This window comes from Artemia franciscana, chromosome 5, assembly GCF_032884065.1.
Source record: "Artemia franciscana chromosome 5, ASM3288406v1, whole genome shotgun sequence".
NCBI lineage: Eukaryota > Metazoa > Arthropoda > Branchiopoda > Anostraca > Artemiidae > Artemia > Artemia franciscana.
Window position 1 is genome coordinate 12,442,251 of NC_088867.1, and position 19,573 is coordinate 12,461,823.

Sequence of the window (19,573 nt, forward strand, 5' to 3'; positions counted from 1 at the left end):
ATAAAATTGTTATTTCCGCTGACAAAACGCCTCCTGGCCAACATGTGCGTTGATACAATGCTCCAAATATCGACGAAGTGGCCATCGTTATGGTCGGTGATCAGTTTTTACCTCGAGATATTATTCTCAGGGTTTCCACCACACGTGCTACAACTAAAAATAGGCCTACCAATAATACTTTTAAGAAATATAAACCCACCAAAGCTTTGCTATGGCACTCGACCTGCCGTAAAATAAACAATGGAAAACCTAATAGAGGCCACAATCTTGACAGGGCCTTTTGAGGGTGAGGCTGTTCTTATTCCTCGCATTCCCAAGATTCCAACGGATCTGCCTTTTCAATTTAAAAGATTGCAATTCCCAATTCGATTAGCATTTGCAATCACCATTAACAAAGCTCAAGGTCAATCATTAGAAAAATGTGGTATAGATCTTAATACTGATTGTTTTTCCCATTGACAATTGTACGTTGCATGTTCGAGGGTCGGTAAACCTGACAATCTATTTATATGCAGCGACAATTGGACAGCGAAGAATGTTGTATATTCGCAAGTTTTACGCAGTTAATTTGTATTTTATCTATCTATCTATCTATCTATCTATATAAAAACGAGTTGTATGTATGCATGTTTGTTTGTTTGTAAAAAGAGCGTTTGCATATGATGTCATTATTAGTACATACGGCTTTGTATATGCAGAGACAATGGGAAAGCCAAGAATGTTGTATATTCGCAATTTTTACGTAGTTTAACTCCTGCAGACGAAATGAATGCTTGCCTAAAAAATTCTAATTTATAGGCACACGTAAAAATATTAAAATTAACTACAAATATGCGTGTCCGATTGCAAAACGATGACTCTGGTCAAACAGTAGACTCAATTTCAGGACGTATACAACTACCTGCTGATTTCTGTAATTTAGTGACGTCCAAAAATGAATTGATTGAAAAAGTATTTCCGAATATTCTAAAAAATTATAAAAATAATAAATGGCTAAGTGAAAGAGCGATTCTCGCACCCAAAAATATAGACGTCCACGAAATCAACAATATTGTTTTGAACAAGATTCGAGACCAGGCAGTCCTTTACAAGTCAGTCGACACAGTTTTGGAACCAAATGAAGCGGTTAATTATCCATCTGAATTTTTAAATTCCATAGATCCTTCAGGGTTTCCACCACACGTGCTACAACTAAAAATAGGCGTACCAATAATACTTTTAAGAAATATCAACCCACCAAAGCTTTGCAATGGCACGCGACTTGCCGTAAAAAAAAACAATGGAAAACCTAATAGAGGCCACAATCTTGACAGGGCCTTATGAGGGTGAGGCTGTTCTTATTCCTCGCATTCCCATGATTCCAACGGATCTGCTTTTTCAATTTAAAAGATTGCAATTCCCAATTCGATTAGTATTTGCAATCACCATTAACAAAGCTCAAGGTCAATCATTAGAAAAATGTGGTATAGATCTTAATACTGATTGTTTTTCCCATTGACAATTGTACGTTGCATGTTCGAGGGTCGGTAAACCTGACAATCTATTTATATGCAGCGACAATTGGACAGCGAAGAATGTTGTATATTCGCAAGTTTTACGCAGTTAATTTGTATTTTATCTATCTATCTATCTATCTATCTATATAAAAACGAGTTGTATGTATGCATGTTTGTTTGTTTGTAAAAAGAGCGTTTGCATATGATGTCATTATTAGTACATACGGCTTTGTATATGCAGAGACAATGGGAAAGCCAAGAATGTTGTATATTCGCAATTTTTACGTAGTTTAACTCCTGCAGACGAAATGAATGCTTGCCTAAAAAATTCTAATTTATAGGCACACGTAAAAATATTAAAATTAACTACAAATATGCGTGTCCGATTGCAAAACGATGACTCTGGTCAAACAGTAGACTCAATTTCAGGACGTATACAACTACCTGCTGATTTCTGTAATTTAGTGACGTCCAAAAATGAATTGATTGAAAAAGTATTTCCGAATATTCTAAAAAATTATAAAAATAATAAATGGCTAAGTGAAAGAGCGATTCTCGCACCCAAAAATATAGACGTCCACGAAATCAACAATATTGTTTTGAACAAGATTCGAGACCAGGCAGTCCTTTACAAGTCAGTCGACACAGTTTTGGAACCAAATGAAGCGGTTAATTATCCATCTGAATTTTTAAATTCCATAGATCCTTCAGGGTTTCCACCACACGTGCTACAACTAAAAATAGGCGTACCAATAATACTTTTAAGAAATATCAACCCACCAAAGCTTTGCAATGGCACGCGACTTGCCGTAAAAAAAAACAATGGAAAACCTAATAGAGGCCACAATCTTGACAGGGCCTTATGAGGGTGAGGCTGTTCTTATTCCTCGCATTCCCATGATTCCAACGGATCTGCTTTTTCAATTTAAAAGATTGCAATTCCCAATTCGATTAGTATTTGCAATCACCATTAACAAAGCTCAAGGTCAATCATTAGAAAAATGTGGTATAGATCTTAATCCTGATTGTTTTTCCCATGGACAATTGTACGTTGCATGTTCGAGGGTCGGTAAACCTGACAATGTATTTATATGCAGCGACAATTGGACACCGAAGAATGTTGTTTATTCGCAAGCTTTATGCAGTTAATTTGTATTGTATCTATCTATATAAAAACGAGTTATGTGGATGCATGTTTGTTTGTTTGTAAAAAGAGCGTTTGTATATGACGTCATTATTAGTACATACGGCTTTGCATATGGGACACAGGGACACAACTACAATGGCGCATAACTAATATGGCGCGTAACGACTTACGCGCGCGGGGGGGCTTGGGGGGGCGCGAAGCGCCCCACCAACTAGGTGTTGGGGTGGCGCGAAGCGCCACCCCAACAGCTAGTATATATATATATATATATATATATATATATATATATATATATATATATATATATATATATATATATATATATATTTTTAACTACGTAAAACTTGCAAATATACAATATTCTTTGCTGTCCCATTGTCAGTGCATATAAATAGATTGTCAGGTTTACTGACTCTTGAACATGCAACATATAATTGTCCATGGGAAAACCAACCATATTCAGATCTATACCGCATTTTTCTAATGATTGCCCTTGGGCTTTGTTGATGGTAATTGCTAATCGAATGTTCCCTGTGTCCCCGTCGTCATTTATATTCCCTGTGTCCCGCTTTTTATTTGTGTCCTGGTCTGTAACATACGGGAATAGATCAATTGTGTTGTATTTTTGTTCTCGATCCCATTCAACACATGTAGAAATAGAAGTAGTACGATTAGGTGAAGGCATTCCCAAATGCTTAAGAAGTTGTTTTTTTTTTCGTTTATTAACAAAAAAAAACAAATCACACACTATAAACTAACTACACCCTAAAAGAACACTGCCCGTAGCGGGTGACAAAATTCATTCAAACATCAAGAAAAGAAATAAGGTAAGAAACCAAATAAAGAAGAAAGGAAAAGAAAAGAAAACAAACGTAAATTAATAAAACAAAACATAGAGAACTATCGGTAAAAGAAATTAGGATCTAATTCAATATTTTCGATTAAGAAGCTTTTTATCTTACTTTTGAACTCTTGTAGGCTATTAGCATTTCTCAAAGTGTTTGGCAAATAATTCCATATGTTCGGTCCGGTAAATTTGATTGAAAAACCAGATGACGTGGGACGTCTCGTTTCTGTAACTAGTTGCGATGCGTACCGAGTATCATGTTGGTGAATTCCATCATCAAACAGTTCGTGGTAACGAACTGTAGTAAGGAGCGACCCGGCTCAATAGTAACCAAAACTCTAAAAAATGGAATTTTGATACCAATACATACATCAAAAGAATCGCATTTTAATGCTGATTTTAAATATATAAGTTTCATCAAGTTTAGTCTTACCCATCAACAGTTACGAGCCTGAGAAAATTTGCGTTATTTTAGAAAATAGGGGGAAACGCCCCCTAGAAGTCATAGAATCTTGACGAAAATCACATCATCAGATTCAGCGTATCAGAGAAACCTACTGTAGAAGTTTCAAGCTCCTATCTACAAAAATGTGGAATTTTGTATTTTTTGCCAGAAGGCAGATCACGGATGCGTGTTTATTTGTTTTTTTGTTTTTTTTTTTGTTTTGTTTTTTTTCCAGGGGTGATCGTATCGACCCAGTTGTCCTAGAATGTTGCAAGAGGGCTCATTCTAACGGAAATGAAAAGTTCTAGTGCCCTTTTTAAGTGACCAAAAAAATTGGAGGGCACCTAGGCCCCCTCCCACGCTAATTATTTTATCAAAGTCAACAGATCAAAATTCTGAGATAGCCATTTTATTCAGCGTAGTCGAAAAACCCTATAACTATGTCTTTGGGGACGACTTACTCCCCCACAGTCCCCGTGGGAGGGGCAACAAGTTACAAACTTTGACCAGTGCTTACATATAGTAATGGTTATTGGGAAGTGTACAGGCGTTTTCAGGAGGATTTTTTTGGTTGGGGGAGGGGTTGAGAAGAGGGGGATATGCTGGGGGAACTTTCCATCGATAGTTTGTCATGGGGGAAGAAAATTTCCATGAAGGGAGAGCAGGATTTACTAGCATTATTTAAAAAAACAATGAAAAAATAAATATGAAAAAGTTCTTTCAGCTGGAAGTAAGGAGCAGCATTAAAACTTAAAACAAACAGAAATTATTACCCATTTGAGGGGCTCACCTCCTCCTAATACCTCGCTCTTTACGCTAAAGTATTTTTAGTAATTTCAACTATTTATTCTACGGCTTTTGTGATTCTGGGGTCATTCTTAATGAATTGGGACAAAATTTAAGCTTTAGTGTAAAGAGCGAGGATCTGACAAGGGGGCGAACCCCCTCATATATGTAATAAAAATATGAGAATACAAAAGTTCTTTACGTAAGCTAATTTATAAGTTACGTAAATCTTTTACTAATAAAAAGATTCGTAAAAAATTAAAAATTCTAGTTGCCTTTTTAATTAACCAAAAAATCGGAGGGCAACTAGGCTTCCTCCCCCGCTCTTTTTTCTCAAAATCATTCGATCAAAATTATGAGAAAGCCATTTAGCCAAAAAAAAAATGCTAATTTTGTTTTAATTATTCCTCTGCGGAGAGCCAAAATCAAAACATGCATTGATTCAAAAACGTCCAGAAATTAAATAAAAAAACAAGTTTTTTTAACTAAAAGTAAGGAGCGACATTAAAACTTAAAACGACCAGAAATTACTTCGTATATGAAAGAGGCTGCTTCCTCATCAACGCCCCGCTCTTTACGCTAAAGTTTTTTACTGTTTTAAAAAGAAGAATTGAGAGAAAGAGTCAAACTTTAGCGTAAAGAGCGAGGCGTTGATGAGGAAGCAGCCTCTTTCATATACGAAGTAATTTCTGGTCGTTTTAAGTTTTAATGTCGCTCCTTACTTTCAGTTAAAAAAAAACTTGTTTTTTTATTTAATTCCTTCGAAAAGCTGACATAAACGACTCAGGTGCGGTATTTGTGCTTACTTTATATAAAATTTCGGCAATCATTTTTTTCTCGAAGTCGAGCCAAATTTAATATCTTAAGTTTTATTAAAAACGCCTTCACACTCTGACGAGGCTCAAGCTTGCAAATTGCACGTATAGCTTTATTCTGAAGAATTTGAACTTGTTTCCATTCTGACTTATAATTTGAAGCCCAAATGCTTATTCCATATAAAAGATGTGAGTGGAATGGACTAAAATGTAGGATCAGTAATATTTTATGGAGAAAAGTAAATTTCAGTCTATGGAGAAAACCAACAGCTCTTGACAGCTTCATACAAAGAAATTTAATGTGGATTTGCCCAATTCAGCTTTTCATCAATTATTATACCTAAATATTTAATATGGTCAACTCGTTCAATTTCTTCGTGGTCTGCCGTATTTATCTTGCTGTCGTAAACTGGGTCATTCCATGTTTAAAAATGATATACTTCGTCTTTTTTGTATTAAGGGAAAGCAACCGCTCTTCAAAAAATTCAGTTGCTGCCTGGAGACAAACTTCAGCGTTTCTAATCAGTTGCTCACGGTTTTTATGTGTTAGAAATAGTACTGTGTCGTCCGCAAAATTTATTATATATGCAAAGGGGATATCAGCCGAAAGTTCATTCATATAAATTAAAAAAAGTAATGGTCCAAGAACTGATCCATGGGGCACCCCACAAATTACATCGAATGAATCTAATAAAATACCATTAGCAAGTATTTTACAACGTCTATTTGTTAAATATGACCGAATCCATTCAAGAACCGTCGACATTATCCCTTATCCTTCTAATGTTTCAAGAAGGATGTCAAAATCAACGCAATCAAAAGCTTTTGTTAAATCTAGAAAAATCACCAGATTATATATACCATTATCTTGCGCCGCTTTTATATCAAATAGTTCGTGGTAACAAACTGTAGTAAGGAGCGACCCGGCTCAATAGTAACCAAAACTCTAAAAAACGGAATTTTGATACCAATAGTTAAAAGTTACATCTTTAAAAAGTTATATCTTGTGTAATTATATCTTATATAATATCTTATGTAATTATATCTTATTATGTAGTTATATCTTATATAAGTTATTTAAAGTTATATCTTTCAAAGTTACATCTTAATAGTTATAGTTACATCAAAAGAATTGTATTTTAATGCTGATTTTAAATATATAAGTTTCATCAAATTTAGTCTTACCCATCAAAAGTTACGAGCCTGAGAAAATCTGCCCTATTTTAAAAAATAGGGTGAAACACCCCCTAAAAGTCATAGAATCTTAATGAAAATCACACCATCAGATTCAGCGTATCAGAGAACCCTATTGTACAAGTTCCAAGATCCTATCTACGAAAATGTGGAATTTTGTATTTTTTGCCAGAAGACAAATCACGGATGCGTGTTTATTTGTTTGTTTTTTTTTTCTTTCTTTTTCCCAGGGGTGATCGTATCGACCCAAAGGTCCTAGAATTTTGCGAGAGGGCTCATTCGAACGGAAAAGAAAAGTTCTACTGCCCTTTTTAAGAGACCAAAAAAACCGGAGGGCACCTAGGCCCCCTCCCACGCTCATTTTTTCCCCAAAGTAGTCGGATCGAAATTCTGAGATAGCCATTTTATTCAGCACAGTTGAAAAACCTTATAACTATGTCTTTGGGGATGACTTACTCCCCCACAGTCCCCGTGGGAGGAGCTGCAATTTGCAAATTTTGACCAGTGTTTGCATATATTAATGGTTATTGGGAAATGTAGAGACGTTTTCAGGGCGATTTTTTGGTTGGTAGAGGGGGTTGAGAAGAGGGGGCTATATGGGGGAAATTTTCCATGGAGGAATTTGTCATGGGGGAAGAAGATTTCCATAAAGGGGGCGCAGTATTCTCTAGCATTATTTGAAAAAACCATGAGAAAATAAATATGAAAAAGTTTTTTTCAACTGGAAGTATGGAGTAGCATTAAAACTTAAAACGAACAGAAAATATTATACATATAAGGGGTCCACCTCCTCCTAATACCTCAATCTTTACGCTAAAGAATTTTTAGTAATTTCAACTATTTATTCTACGGCCTTTGTGATTCAGGGGACAAAATTTAAGCTTTAATGCAAAGAGTTATTGACGAGGTGTTGACGAGTGGACGAACCTTCTCATATACGTAATAAAAATATACAAACATAGAAGTTTGTTACGTAAGCTAATCCGTAAGTTACGTATATCTTTTACTAATGAAAACGTTCGTAAAAACTAAAAGTTCTAGTTGCCTTTTTTAGTACCCAAAAAACTGGAGAGCAACTGGGCCTCCTTCCCCTCCTTTTTTCGCAAAATCATTTGATCAAAACTAATAAATAAATATGATAAATATGACTAATAAAATAAATAAATATGCAAATTTCGCTTTAATTATTCATCTGCGGAGAGCCGAAATCAAAACATGGATTAACTAAAAAACGTTCAGAAATTAAATAAAAAAAAGTTTTTTTAATTGAAAGTAAGGAGCGACATTAAAACTTAAAACGAACAGAAATTACCCCGTATATGAAAGGGGCTGCTCCTTCTTCAACGCCCTGCTCTTTACGCTAAAGTTTTTACTGTTTTAAAAAGTAGAGTTGAGAGGAAGAGTCAAATTCTCTTCAGACGGATCATTTAAATATTGTTTACAAAGAGTTTTGCGGTTGTTAACAGAAACGAGAAGTCCCCGCGTCATCCATGGCTTTCTGGCAAATGCTTATGCTTTGGCTCCTTCAACACAGGACAGTGTGTTATGACTGGTAGTAATTAAATCAATAATTGCCGAATACGCTGAATCTGAATCAACGAGGGCTTGAAAAAAATCTTCCCACTGAATACAATTTAAGCTTAGTACCAGATCCGCAATATTTTTTTCTGACTCATCTCGCCGATTAAGCCTGTAATTCGGTTCTGACTTTACCTTACTTTTACCCGCCACTACATCAGTGAAAGTAGCAAAATGATCTGATGTTTGAAATAATAGCACTTCCACGAATCTTCTAACAATATTTTGGTGAGATAAAAATATATTATCAACCAGAGTCGCGGACGTTGGGGTTACCCTTGTGGGTATTCGGACTATAGGCATGTAACCATATCTAGATATATAAAAATAAGTTGTTTGTGTGTTATGTCTGTCTGTCTGTCTGTACGCATATGACGTCTGAATTATTTCATCATATACCAATTCAAAAACGAATGTATTCAAGCCAAAAAAAAACTAAAAAAACTAAAAAAAAGGTAAAAACTACAAAAAGTTTTTTGTAGTTTTATTTACGTCTGAATTATTTCATCATATACCAATTCAAAAACGAATGTATTCAAGCCAAAAAAAAACTAAAAAAACTAAAAAAAAGGTAGAAACTACAAAAAGTTTTTTGTAGTTTAAAAACTAAAAACTAATCGAAAAACTAAAAATATGCAAATGACGACGGGGACACATGGAATGTTTGATTAGCAATCACCACCAACAAAGCTCAAAGGCAATCATTAGAATCATGAGGTATAGCTAAAAAAAAATAAAAAAAAGGTAAAAAACTAAAAACTAAAAAAAAAGACCTATTCAAAAACTAATGTATATACAGACCGGGACACCGGGACACAAATGACGACCGGGACACCGTGACACAGGGAATATAAATGACGACCGGGACACTCAAAGAGAAATTACAGACTGGGACACCGGGACACAAATGACGACCGGGACACAGGGACACAACTACAACGGGGACGCCGGGGGCACAGGGGGATATATAAATGACGACGGCGACACAGGGAATGTTCGATTAGCAATCACCATCAACAAAGCTCAAGGGCAATCATTAGAATCATGAGTTATAGATCTGAATACGGATTGTGTTTCCCATGGGTAATTATATGTTGCATGTTCAAGAGTCGGTAAACCTGACAATCTATTTATATGCACGGACAATGGGACATCGAAGAATGTTGTATATTCGCAAGTTTTACGTAGTTAAAAACATATATATATATATATATATATATATATATATATATATATATATATATATATATATATATATATATATATATATATATATATATATATATATACATCTATATTCACAGGGAGGACACAGGGACACAACTACAATGGCGCGTAACGACTTACGCGCGCGGGGGGGGGGCTTAGGGGGTTGCGAAGCGCCACCCCAACAGCTAGTGACATATAGTTTTGAAGAAATAAACCTGACGGGCTAAAATATACCAACACCATTAGAATTTCCTGATGATTTAATTTTACCTTGAGACAGAATGTCTCAAATATTTCTTCAACACGAACATTAAAATCAGGTATTAGCGAATAATTAAGTCCTTGTCGCACATAATACGCTAGACCACCTTTCCTTAGCTTTTCACGGTTTAATACTTCTAACGAGAAACCCGTAATATCAAGCATTTTCTTATCCATACTCTCTTTAGGGACGTTTCTGCCAGCGCTAGAACATCAAATTGATTATTTCTGCTAACAACTTCAGATATTTCATCATATGCTGTCAGTAATGACTGACAATTTAAGTGACCAACCCTTAAGTCCGACTTATTTACCTTTTCGAGTATTCACTTACATATCTGCATGATATATTGTCTACCAATAATTCACTCTGTTCTTTGTCATCTTCACCTAGCGTTGTGTTTATCAGAGAATCCAGGTCCTGGGGATTTTTTTTCAAACTGTTCTAGTCGATCCATCTGTATAACGCACTAATTGAACTAATTAATTAATCACTGACCCAATGCAATTATTCCCTGTCTTGTTACATTACTGGTTGAGAAGGATCGGGCAATGCAATTATGTCATCGACATTCGTAATTCGATTTGTAGTTGACCTGATTTTGGCCATGATTTTTCCGTCTACTGTCCAAACATTCCGATTTCCAACTTTGTCTTTGGTAGCATTGAGAAGGTATAGCCTCGCTTTAGTCAAAGACTCAGAAATGAAGAGACAAGTTCCTTTTAATTTTTTTCTTTCACCCACCACTCTTTTTGCCAACAAAACTGTTCTGAAGCTCACCTCAAAACATGCCCCTCTCTCCTTTGTCTCGTTGCCAATCTTTCGAACATCACTTATATCGGCTATGCTGAGGTCACTAATTTCCAGCTTTTTTTCACAATGTTTGACAGATTTGATGACACAGTTTGTGGGGCGGATACCTCTTTTACGCCATGTATGACCAGCTTTATTGCCTCCGCTTCTTGTTTCAAAGAGTCAGTCTCACACCATAGCAAATTAACTGACTTTTCATAGGTCGAGATCGTTTTTTCAATTCGCAGTAATGACTTATGGTATAGTTCAAACTTCATGTCGTATTCGATCTTCAAACTGTCGTGGACAGCTTGAGTGATTTTTTAATCTGAGAAGTCGTAATTCCTGGCATACTGTCCTTTAGTTTTTCTACTTGTTTTGTGATTTCAGCCGAAACCGTTGTGCTAATATTGGCTTGATCGGACGCTATCTTGAGCTTTATTTGATCAAGCGATTCTCGAAGCGAAGTTGCGTTACTCGAGACAGTTCAACCAAGATCCGGATGTTGAAGCATTTATTTTAATGCTTTTGCCACTGCGGGCCTTTTGTCGGTTTTGGCCACTTCATAATCAGCATCGTATTCCATTACGGACCCAGCAGTAACAATTGCGAGTTCGTTTTTACCTCCGTAGCAGAGTACTTGGTACTTAAGTTGACCGTCCTTAACTTTAAGTATCTTCAGGGGCCAGCTTTTGTAGTGTGTACATCTGCAAAACACTGTTTCACCAATTGTAAACATCCTTTCCATCAGAGGGCGGGGACAGAAACTATCACTGGCTATATATCGATACGCAAAGTTTGATTATAGTCCAAAAATACGTAAATGACTTATCTTATTCAAGGTCTTTAATTAATTCAATATATAATACTTTTTCTCCCACTGGTTCAGATTCAGTCTTTTTACAATATTCACTTTAATCTGTTGCGTAACACTGAAACCATTATTCAAAATATAATCGTTTTTCAAAACTGATCTTAACTGGACGAAGTCTGAATGTTCGATCATAACTAAAGTGCAGTTATAAATTTTTGTTGTAAAGTCCAAGGTCGTATCTGACCTTTCTAGCCGTATTCGGTGGAGTATATTAAGAGATGAAGGAGAGCAACTTTTGCCGGAGGACACGGGCCGTAATGTCACGTCTATGAACCGGCGATTGTCCAGGATGTAAAAGCTGTTGTGTCTAATCCCAAGATGGATTATCAATTCGATTGCTGTTTTGAACAGAAGCACTAAATTATTATTTATGTGGAAAAGATGTTGCAACTGGGAAACGATAGTCCTTTCAAGTGTTTTTTTTTATCATCGGTATCACTTTCAAGTTGTTTGGATGATTCCTCGGCACACTTTCTTTTGGTGATTTCTCTTTGAGACGCAAGCCTGTTTTCACGCTGTTGTTGTGATTCCTCGTTACGCGCCATATTAGTTACGCGCCATTGTAGTCGTGTTCCTGTGTCCCACCTGTGAATATATATATATATATATATATATATATATATATATGTATATATATATATATATATATATATATATATATATATATATATATATATATATATATATATATATATATATATATATATATATATATATATATAATATTCTTTGCTGTCCCATTGTCTGTCCATATAAATAGATTGTCAGGTTTACCAACTCTTGAACATGCAACATAATAATTGTCCATGGGAAAATAATCCGTATTCAGACCTATACCGCATTTTTCTAACAATTGCCCTTGAGCTTTGTTGATGGTGATTGCAAATCGAACATTCCCTGTGTCCCCGTCGTCATTTATACATACCCCTGTTCCCCCAGAGTCCCCGTTGTAGTTGTGTCCCTGTGTCCTGGTAGTCATTTATATTCCCTGTGTCCCGGTCGTCATTTGTGTCCCGGTCTGTAATTTCTCTTTGAGTGTCCCGGTCGTCATTTATATTCCCTGTGTCCCAGTCGTCATTTGTGTCCCGGTGTCCCGGTCTGTAGTGTCATCTTATAATGACGTCATATACAAAGCCTTATATACTTATAATGACGTCAAATGCAAACCCACAAACAACAAACATGCATATATACAACTTATTTATATATATATAGATACAGTTTCTTTTTTAGTTTTTTCTTTTCTTAGTTTTTTTCTTTTTTAGTTTTCTTTTTTTTAGTTTCTTCTTTTTATTGATTTGTTTTCTTCAAATTGTCAATGTTCATTCTAAGATTGACACTTGGAAAAATATTTACGCGCCAAGCATGCTAAAGCTAATACAATATATAATAAACCTTAATATTTTGGGTATCTGTTTTAAGGTTTTCGAATTACTTTAATCTATTGTCAAAATATATTGAAATATTTGTGCAATCCCCAGTTTTTTTTTTAGTTTTTTCTTTTTTTTAGTTTTTTAGGTTTTTTTAGTTATTTTTCTTTTTAGTTTTTTACCTTTTTTGTTTTTTTATTTTTTTACGTTTTTTCTTTTTAGGTTTTTTCTTTTTTTATTTTTTTTTATTATTTTTTTTTAGTTTTTTCATTTAGTTTTTTTTTAGTTTTTTACAATTTGTCTTTTTTCAGTTTTCTTTTTCTTCTTTATTTTTCAGCGTCACGATGAAATACATATCGCCAAACCTTTGTTTTTTTTTAAACTAAAATCCGGTGGGCATTGATGGCCTTATCCAAGTCAAAATCCCAAACCCAATCATCATCGCTATCATTTTCAGTTTTGATACGTTTTGACTCTCGGTGTCCAGGTGGATTTTCATCTAACTGCGCAGTTTTGCGTTCTTTAGCTGCAAGCCTTTTGGCATTAACCCTTTGAGCAGATTCCTCGGCTGTTTCTTCTGCCATTGTAGGATTTATACTAAAATTTCTCTTTGAATTAACTATTTGAGCAGCTTCCTCAGCTGTTTCTCCTGTCATTCTAAGATCTATGCTAAAAATTCTTCTTTACGCGCTAAGCTTGCTAAAGCTCAACAATTTATAGTAAACCTCAAAATTTTAAGTATCTGTTTTAAGGTTTTCGAATTACTTTAATCTATTGTCAAAATATTTCGAAATATTTATGCAATTCCCAGTTTTTACAGTTTAGTTTGTTTTCTTTTTCTTCTTTATTTTTCAGACGTCATATGTCTGGCGTAACAGACACAGTGTAACAGACATAACACACAAACAACTTATTTTTATGTATATAGATAGATATATTTATATAGATTGAAGTGTGGTAAGATGACATATCTAGTCAAAATTTTTACTTTATTAAAATAAGTAATTACATAAGTAAAATAAGTAAGTACTGGCAAAGATAAAAAATTTTGTGATAACCAATAAAAGTCAAAGCTGCAGGAAATATAGGTTAGAATAGGAAAGTGAGAAAGACCCACATTTATATTCTAAAGCAGAGCATGTTGTTGGGCATAATCAAATATAAGGCTATTCTACTCTGAGATACTTTTGACCTCTGGTTATTGCTGGATTTGTGGATTGCTTTGAGTCGATGTAAGTGTAAGTATTTCTTATGGTTTTAAGTTGTATTTTGTCCCTTTAATCTGTTCGGGCGGTATTCCCTGTACCATGTTGCTTAGAACACGTACTTTATACCATTTTTCTTCAGAGTCCATTAGTTTCTAACCGTTATTGATTAGAGTCAATTAAAAGTAATTAATAATTAATAATTGTCTTCTTGCGAGCTCATCAGGAAATGCCTTAAACTGTGTATTTTGAGAAAACTACTATTACCGTCTTTCAGGGTCTATTTGGTAATGTACATAATTAGGTTCAAAAGTACAAAATGAATAAACAGGAGTGAATAAACACTTCGGTGCCCTAGACCTTTTACAACAAGGTATGTCGTGATTGATAAAAAGCTTTTTATCTTATTAACCCAATGTAAAAACAAAAATACATTTCATCTAAATGTAGAAACTAAATTTCTTAGCTTCACAGTGAGCTTTTACTCTTCTTCACTAAGATTGTCTTCAAACTTAGAATTGTTGCACGAACTCCCCTCACACGTACGACAGGCTACGGTACACTCAAGTTTGTTTTTCTTGCAGGTACGCTTTTCACTATCACAACCATAAATACAACAGGAGCATTTGATAATTTCCAGCAGCTGAGACGGAGAGGCAGGGAGATCTATTTTTATTAGTGCAAAAATTTCGTTATCCCGTAGTTTCTATCCCAATATTAAAGGGTCTTTTGGGTTCCTGAGCCAGACTTGAATTTGATAGTAGACTCATAGCAAGTGGTACTTTGTTGTTGCCTGAGTTGGTGGCAGCTCTTGTGGATGCATGACAGTTGTGGAAGTGCACACTTTTCTTTGAAAGATTTGCTTTCTGGCAGTGTCAAGGTTTGAAATATCAGGGCCATAGTACAGTACAAATAAGACCTGCTCTCCTGCTGCCAAAATAGCGTCAAGTGCTGCAAACTTGTCACCCAATATAGCAACACTGTCGCTCAAACTCTTGTCAGTAAGTTGCAGTTGAATGGCTCTGTCCTTTCCTATTCCATAAGGGTGAGAGATATAGACAAGCAAGGTATAGCCTAGCAAGGTATGACACAACAGTATCAGATGGTTGACGTCTGTGCCAAGCTTTTTTTTCACTAATATACCAATTTGAACTGTTACCACCAAAATGGTGAGAAATATAAACGCCTGGAAAACGCTTCTGATCGGCTGATCAGATGAGCCAATTGTCAGTATCATCAGCAACAACGATGGTGTATGTAAGAAGAGCAGCTTCTACTGCTTTTCCTACAATCAGAACGTCGACGTCTCCTTCCAAGTGGAAAACTTGCAACCTTGCAAAATATCAGCTGGTCTTTGAAATATTCAAGTACTTCTTATAGTAAGGGTCAATGCATATTCTGTTCAAAAATTCTCCCATTTTTGCAACAAGATTACTGACAGTAAATTGTTCTTCATCATTTCCTTCGAAAAACTCGACCAGCCTCAAACACACCTCATACCTTTCATCGTGTACTGGCATCTCCCCTTTTCGGACTTTTTTTTTTATCTGGCTCGGTATCTTCGAGTATTTCAGGAAGCTCTTGCGTCATAAATCTAGTTGGAATGTTCTTCTTTGATTGAAACACAGAAGAACAGGCTGTATGGTAAATGGCGCCACCTGCGTGCAAGTCCAACACTTTAAATTTTCAGAGGAGAACGTTATTTGCCCAGTCATCCCCTCAGTTTTGCACACTGTCTTTATGCTCTCTTCAAAGTCTTTGGTCCGAACATTTTATCACTCATGACCTTTTCTGTGGTTACTGATTACATTTATCCTTGTAGCGCAGAAAAAACAACACTCTTGGAAATTGAAACTGGGAGTCGTGATCGCTGTACCAGTTTTTCGGTGTCCGTCTTTTCTGGCATGGCTCGTCTTCAGTTTTTGACCGGTTTATTTTGCCTGTGAAAGTATTTCAGCAAGCACCTTTAACTTGCCTACCTACCTGGGTAAAGATGCTAGTACCTCGCGTTTGCTAGCTTCGTTAATTTCTCTAGCTCCTTTCTCTGCCAGTACCGATGATTTTAAGGCATCAATCGGCTGCTCGCAAAAAAGGACATAAGACGTCAATAGGGTATTTTGCAAAAGAGAAGGGCGGATTTTCGGAGGGCTATAGTATTCTTACTTACACTAAAGAATTTTTGTTCAGCGTAGCTGCGTCTAACGTTCTGCATTCAGCTGGCATGTTAACTCTGCTTAAGTTTCGTCAGGTAAATAGCGTCGATAAAGTATATGTAAAAAAGAGGTAGGAATAGCGTAAAGTCACTTTCCTTTTCCGTATTTCCTTTTTCAAATTCTTTTCTATTCCGTAGTAGTTACCCAACGAAAAAAAAAACGCAACTTTCTTTAAATATCTGCTCAGACTCCAAAATATTTTCCTTTTTTTTTGCCGATAGGTGGCTCTGCAAGGCTGAGCACAGAAAACAAATTTAAAAAGAGCGTATAACGTCAATGAATGGTTTTAGCAGAAACTGAATATCAGGAGGGGCTTTAAAAAAGTCTGTAGTATGAAATTCATTTGAAAATGAATTGAAAATTTTAGCTAAAATTCTGAGCTAGAAATTAGAATTTTGAGCTAGAAATTAGGGGTTCTGGATCACCTAGCTCATCCATTAAATTTACATCATTTTCAGTAAATTTTACATCATTTTACCATCAATTATTGTACATTTTTAACATTTTCCATCCCAACATCCAAAGCGAAAATAAGTCCTTGGAAATAAAATTTGGTCTTATTTTTATACTTTTCACAATGTGAATACGGGTTCTAGACCCCACCTAGATCACCATATCAATTTACCCCCCTTTCAATTGAATTCACACAATTTTAAATGAAGATTTCCAACATTTTTACAATATCCCATCCTGAGCTTTAAGATCTAAACGGGTCTTGTTAAATAAGAATTTGATTACTTTGTGAAATAAGGGTTTAATTATATTCCATTTTTCCTATATTACCGATAAAATGTAATAATTTAATATTTAATGGATAGTTCTATATGAATATCTAAATAATTCATTTTATCTTTATCTTTCTTTCGATAATCTTTAAAATCCTAGCTTAATCTAATTTGTTTAATTTGTTTTCAAGATCAACTGCTTTAGAATCAAAACACTTAGGTACAAAAAGATAAACTATTTCACCTTTAAAATCAATGGTAATAATGAGATTATTTCCATATTCAGTTGTAAAAAAACTCATTCCTGTAATCTTTTATTCCATTCCAGTGTCTAAATCTTCTTTCCTAACGGTTGCTTTATATTTATTTTCCGTTTTCATGTTGCTTAAAAGGTTTTTCATTTATTAATAGCTAATTCTATTAAACAAAATTTCAAATCAAAATTAATCTTTCTTTAATTAGCTCTGGCTTTCTTTGTTCTGGGAAGAAATCTAGATTCGCTTCAGAAGACTGCCAAATAAAACACAAAAAGAATGTATAAAGTTTCTTTGCAGGCCAAAATGGCCTAAGTTTAATCAAGCTATTAACTGATCATCCGTTGCGATTCAACAATTTGACTCTTACTGTTATCTTGTCTAGGAGTTGATGATATCAAAACGATCAGACCAGGGTGCCCAGATCGAGGAGTTAGAAGCAGCCAGCTTCCCTCCAAACAAAATCCCTGTGGGGTTCGCCTCAGAACTCCGGCTGAGATACCAACACCAAAAAAAAATAATAAGAAATAAAAATGGATAGTAGCCTGCGGGGGGTGTTTTGCAAGAACTTTTAAATTCTAATTTTATTTAATTTTTAGTTTACGTATATTTTATTAATTTACTGAAAAAACGTAAAGAACTAATTGAAATAAAAAAAATAAAATGGATAACAGCCTGTGAGAAGGGTTTTGCATTTTTTTTTTTGCTGAGAAGCGGATTACATACGCCATCTTTATTCAAACTGTGAAAAGAAACTAGCTTCTATTTATTTTCCTATCATGTTTTTTTTGTCGAGATGATTTAATTTTTTTCAATATGTATATGAAACGAATTTTCTTTTAACAAGGATTTTGAATAGATATTAATTGTTAAGTTGAACTAAACCCGTGAAAAGTTGCGAGAGAATTACTAATTACTGAAATAGAACCCGTGACGTCGCTGTGTGTTTCTTCCCATGACAAATTTCTACTTGGTCCTGGAGAAATATTACTTGTAGGCTAATTTTAATACATTAAAAAACTTTAATACTGTTAGCTTTTAAGAAATTTCCCATTTATTATAAATAATTTTACTAAACAAATTTCTGCATCGAAAAAAATTTATATATTAAGTTATAATTTGCTATCAATGACTTCCATGATTGTTTTTCTTCTGAAAATATAACGCAGTAAATATTATATGGATTAGCAGGTACTTGATCTAATAAAATCTTAATTCCTATATCAGCAGTTGATTCGCTTCAATAAATATTCAACTCAACCCTTGAAACATCAAGAAATTGCAAGTGAGCAGATGGATGTAGATGAGACTCTACCGAAAGGTTGGAAAATTCTACATGATAGGATTGAAAACGACGCAAGCATTTACGCTTTCAAGAAGGAAGCAACTGCTATTACTCTGAGAGGGCAAAATAACCTGAAATCGGCAGCAGAACTGCCTACCATTGGTCACAAATGCTGGGACTGTTGCAAAGAGTTCAGACATTTTTCAAATACGAGCTCTGCTTCTTGCCACCTTTGTTATTTAAGCCGAACGGTCTCCTTCGGATGGCGGACAAAGCAGCGCTTGCCAATGCGATCTGGTGTTAAGCAGAAGGTCTGCAACAAAAGACAAATTGGATGCTTAAGATTTTGGATGAACCTCGGTATGTACTAGATGCTGGGATCCTTCTATATCGTTTGTTTTAGGAAAAATGCAACACACGCAGATATCTACATCAAATGCGTCGACTATGTGAAGCGAATATATGGATGCGGTTTGATAGTGTTTGACAGATATTTATATGGACCCTCAATCAAAGACATGACAAAAGGGAAGAGCAGCAGGTCTAAAGGTTGTCCTAAGATCAGCATTCAGTCGCAGAGGTCTTTTTTTTTTATTAAAAAAATTAATTCCTTAGCAACGCAGAAAACAAGCAGGCAATCATCAGCTTTCTGTCTGGCTACCTTAATGATGCGGGATGTAAAGTGTACCAGTCGCCAAGCGATGGTTATCTGCTGATTGTGATGACTCCAGTTGAGTCAAAAGAAGGCCAACCCACTGTCCTAATAATAAAAGATACAGACAGACTTACTAGTCCTTCTACTGTACCACACAAAGCGAGACTGTAAACCGATATTTTTTTTATTCCGAGTCGAAGTCACAGAAAACTGGAGGCCGTCCGTCGGATATATTGGCAGCTAAACTGAAACTTGGAGACACCTTTTACAAAAAGTCTTTCCCTCCATGCCTTTCTCGGATACGATTCAACTTTGCAAATTTGTGGCATAGGAAATACTACGCCAATGAGCCTCGGAAAAACGAGGAAAAACTTCCAGGATATCGCCGGACTGATTCCCAGGCTGAGCTTCTACAAAAGAA

The 19,573-nt window shown here is 35.3% G+C and overlaps 1 protein-coding gene across 1 annotated transcript in view; it reads left to right on the forward strand.

Annotated features, from left to right (window-relative positions):
* Nucleotides 1-19,573, forward strand: part of LOC136027672 (probable chitinase 10) — a 231,098-nt gene that overhangs the window by 136,096 nt on the left and 75,429 nt on the right. Inside the window, 1 exon segment of the mRNA XM_065705119.1 lies at nucleotides 18,443-18,857. Within this exon segment, the coding sequence (XP_065561191.1) occupies nucleotides 18,443-18,857 (415 nt within the window).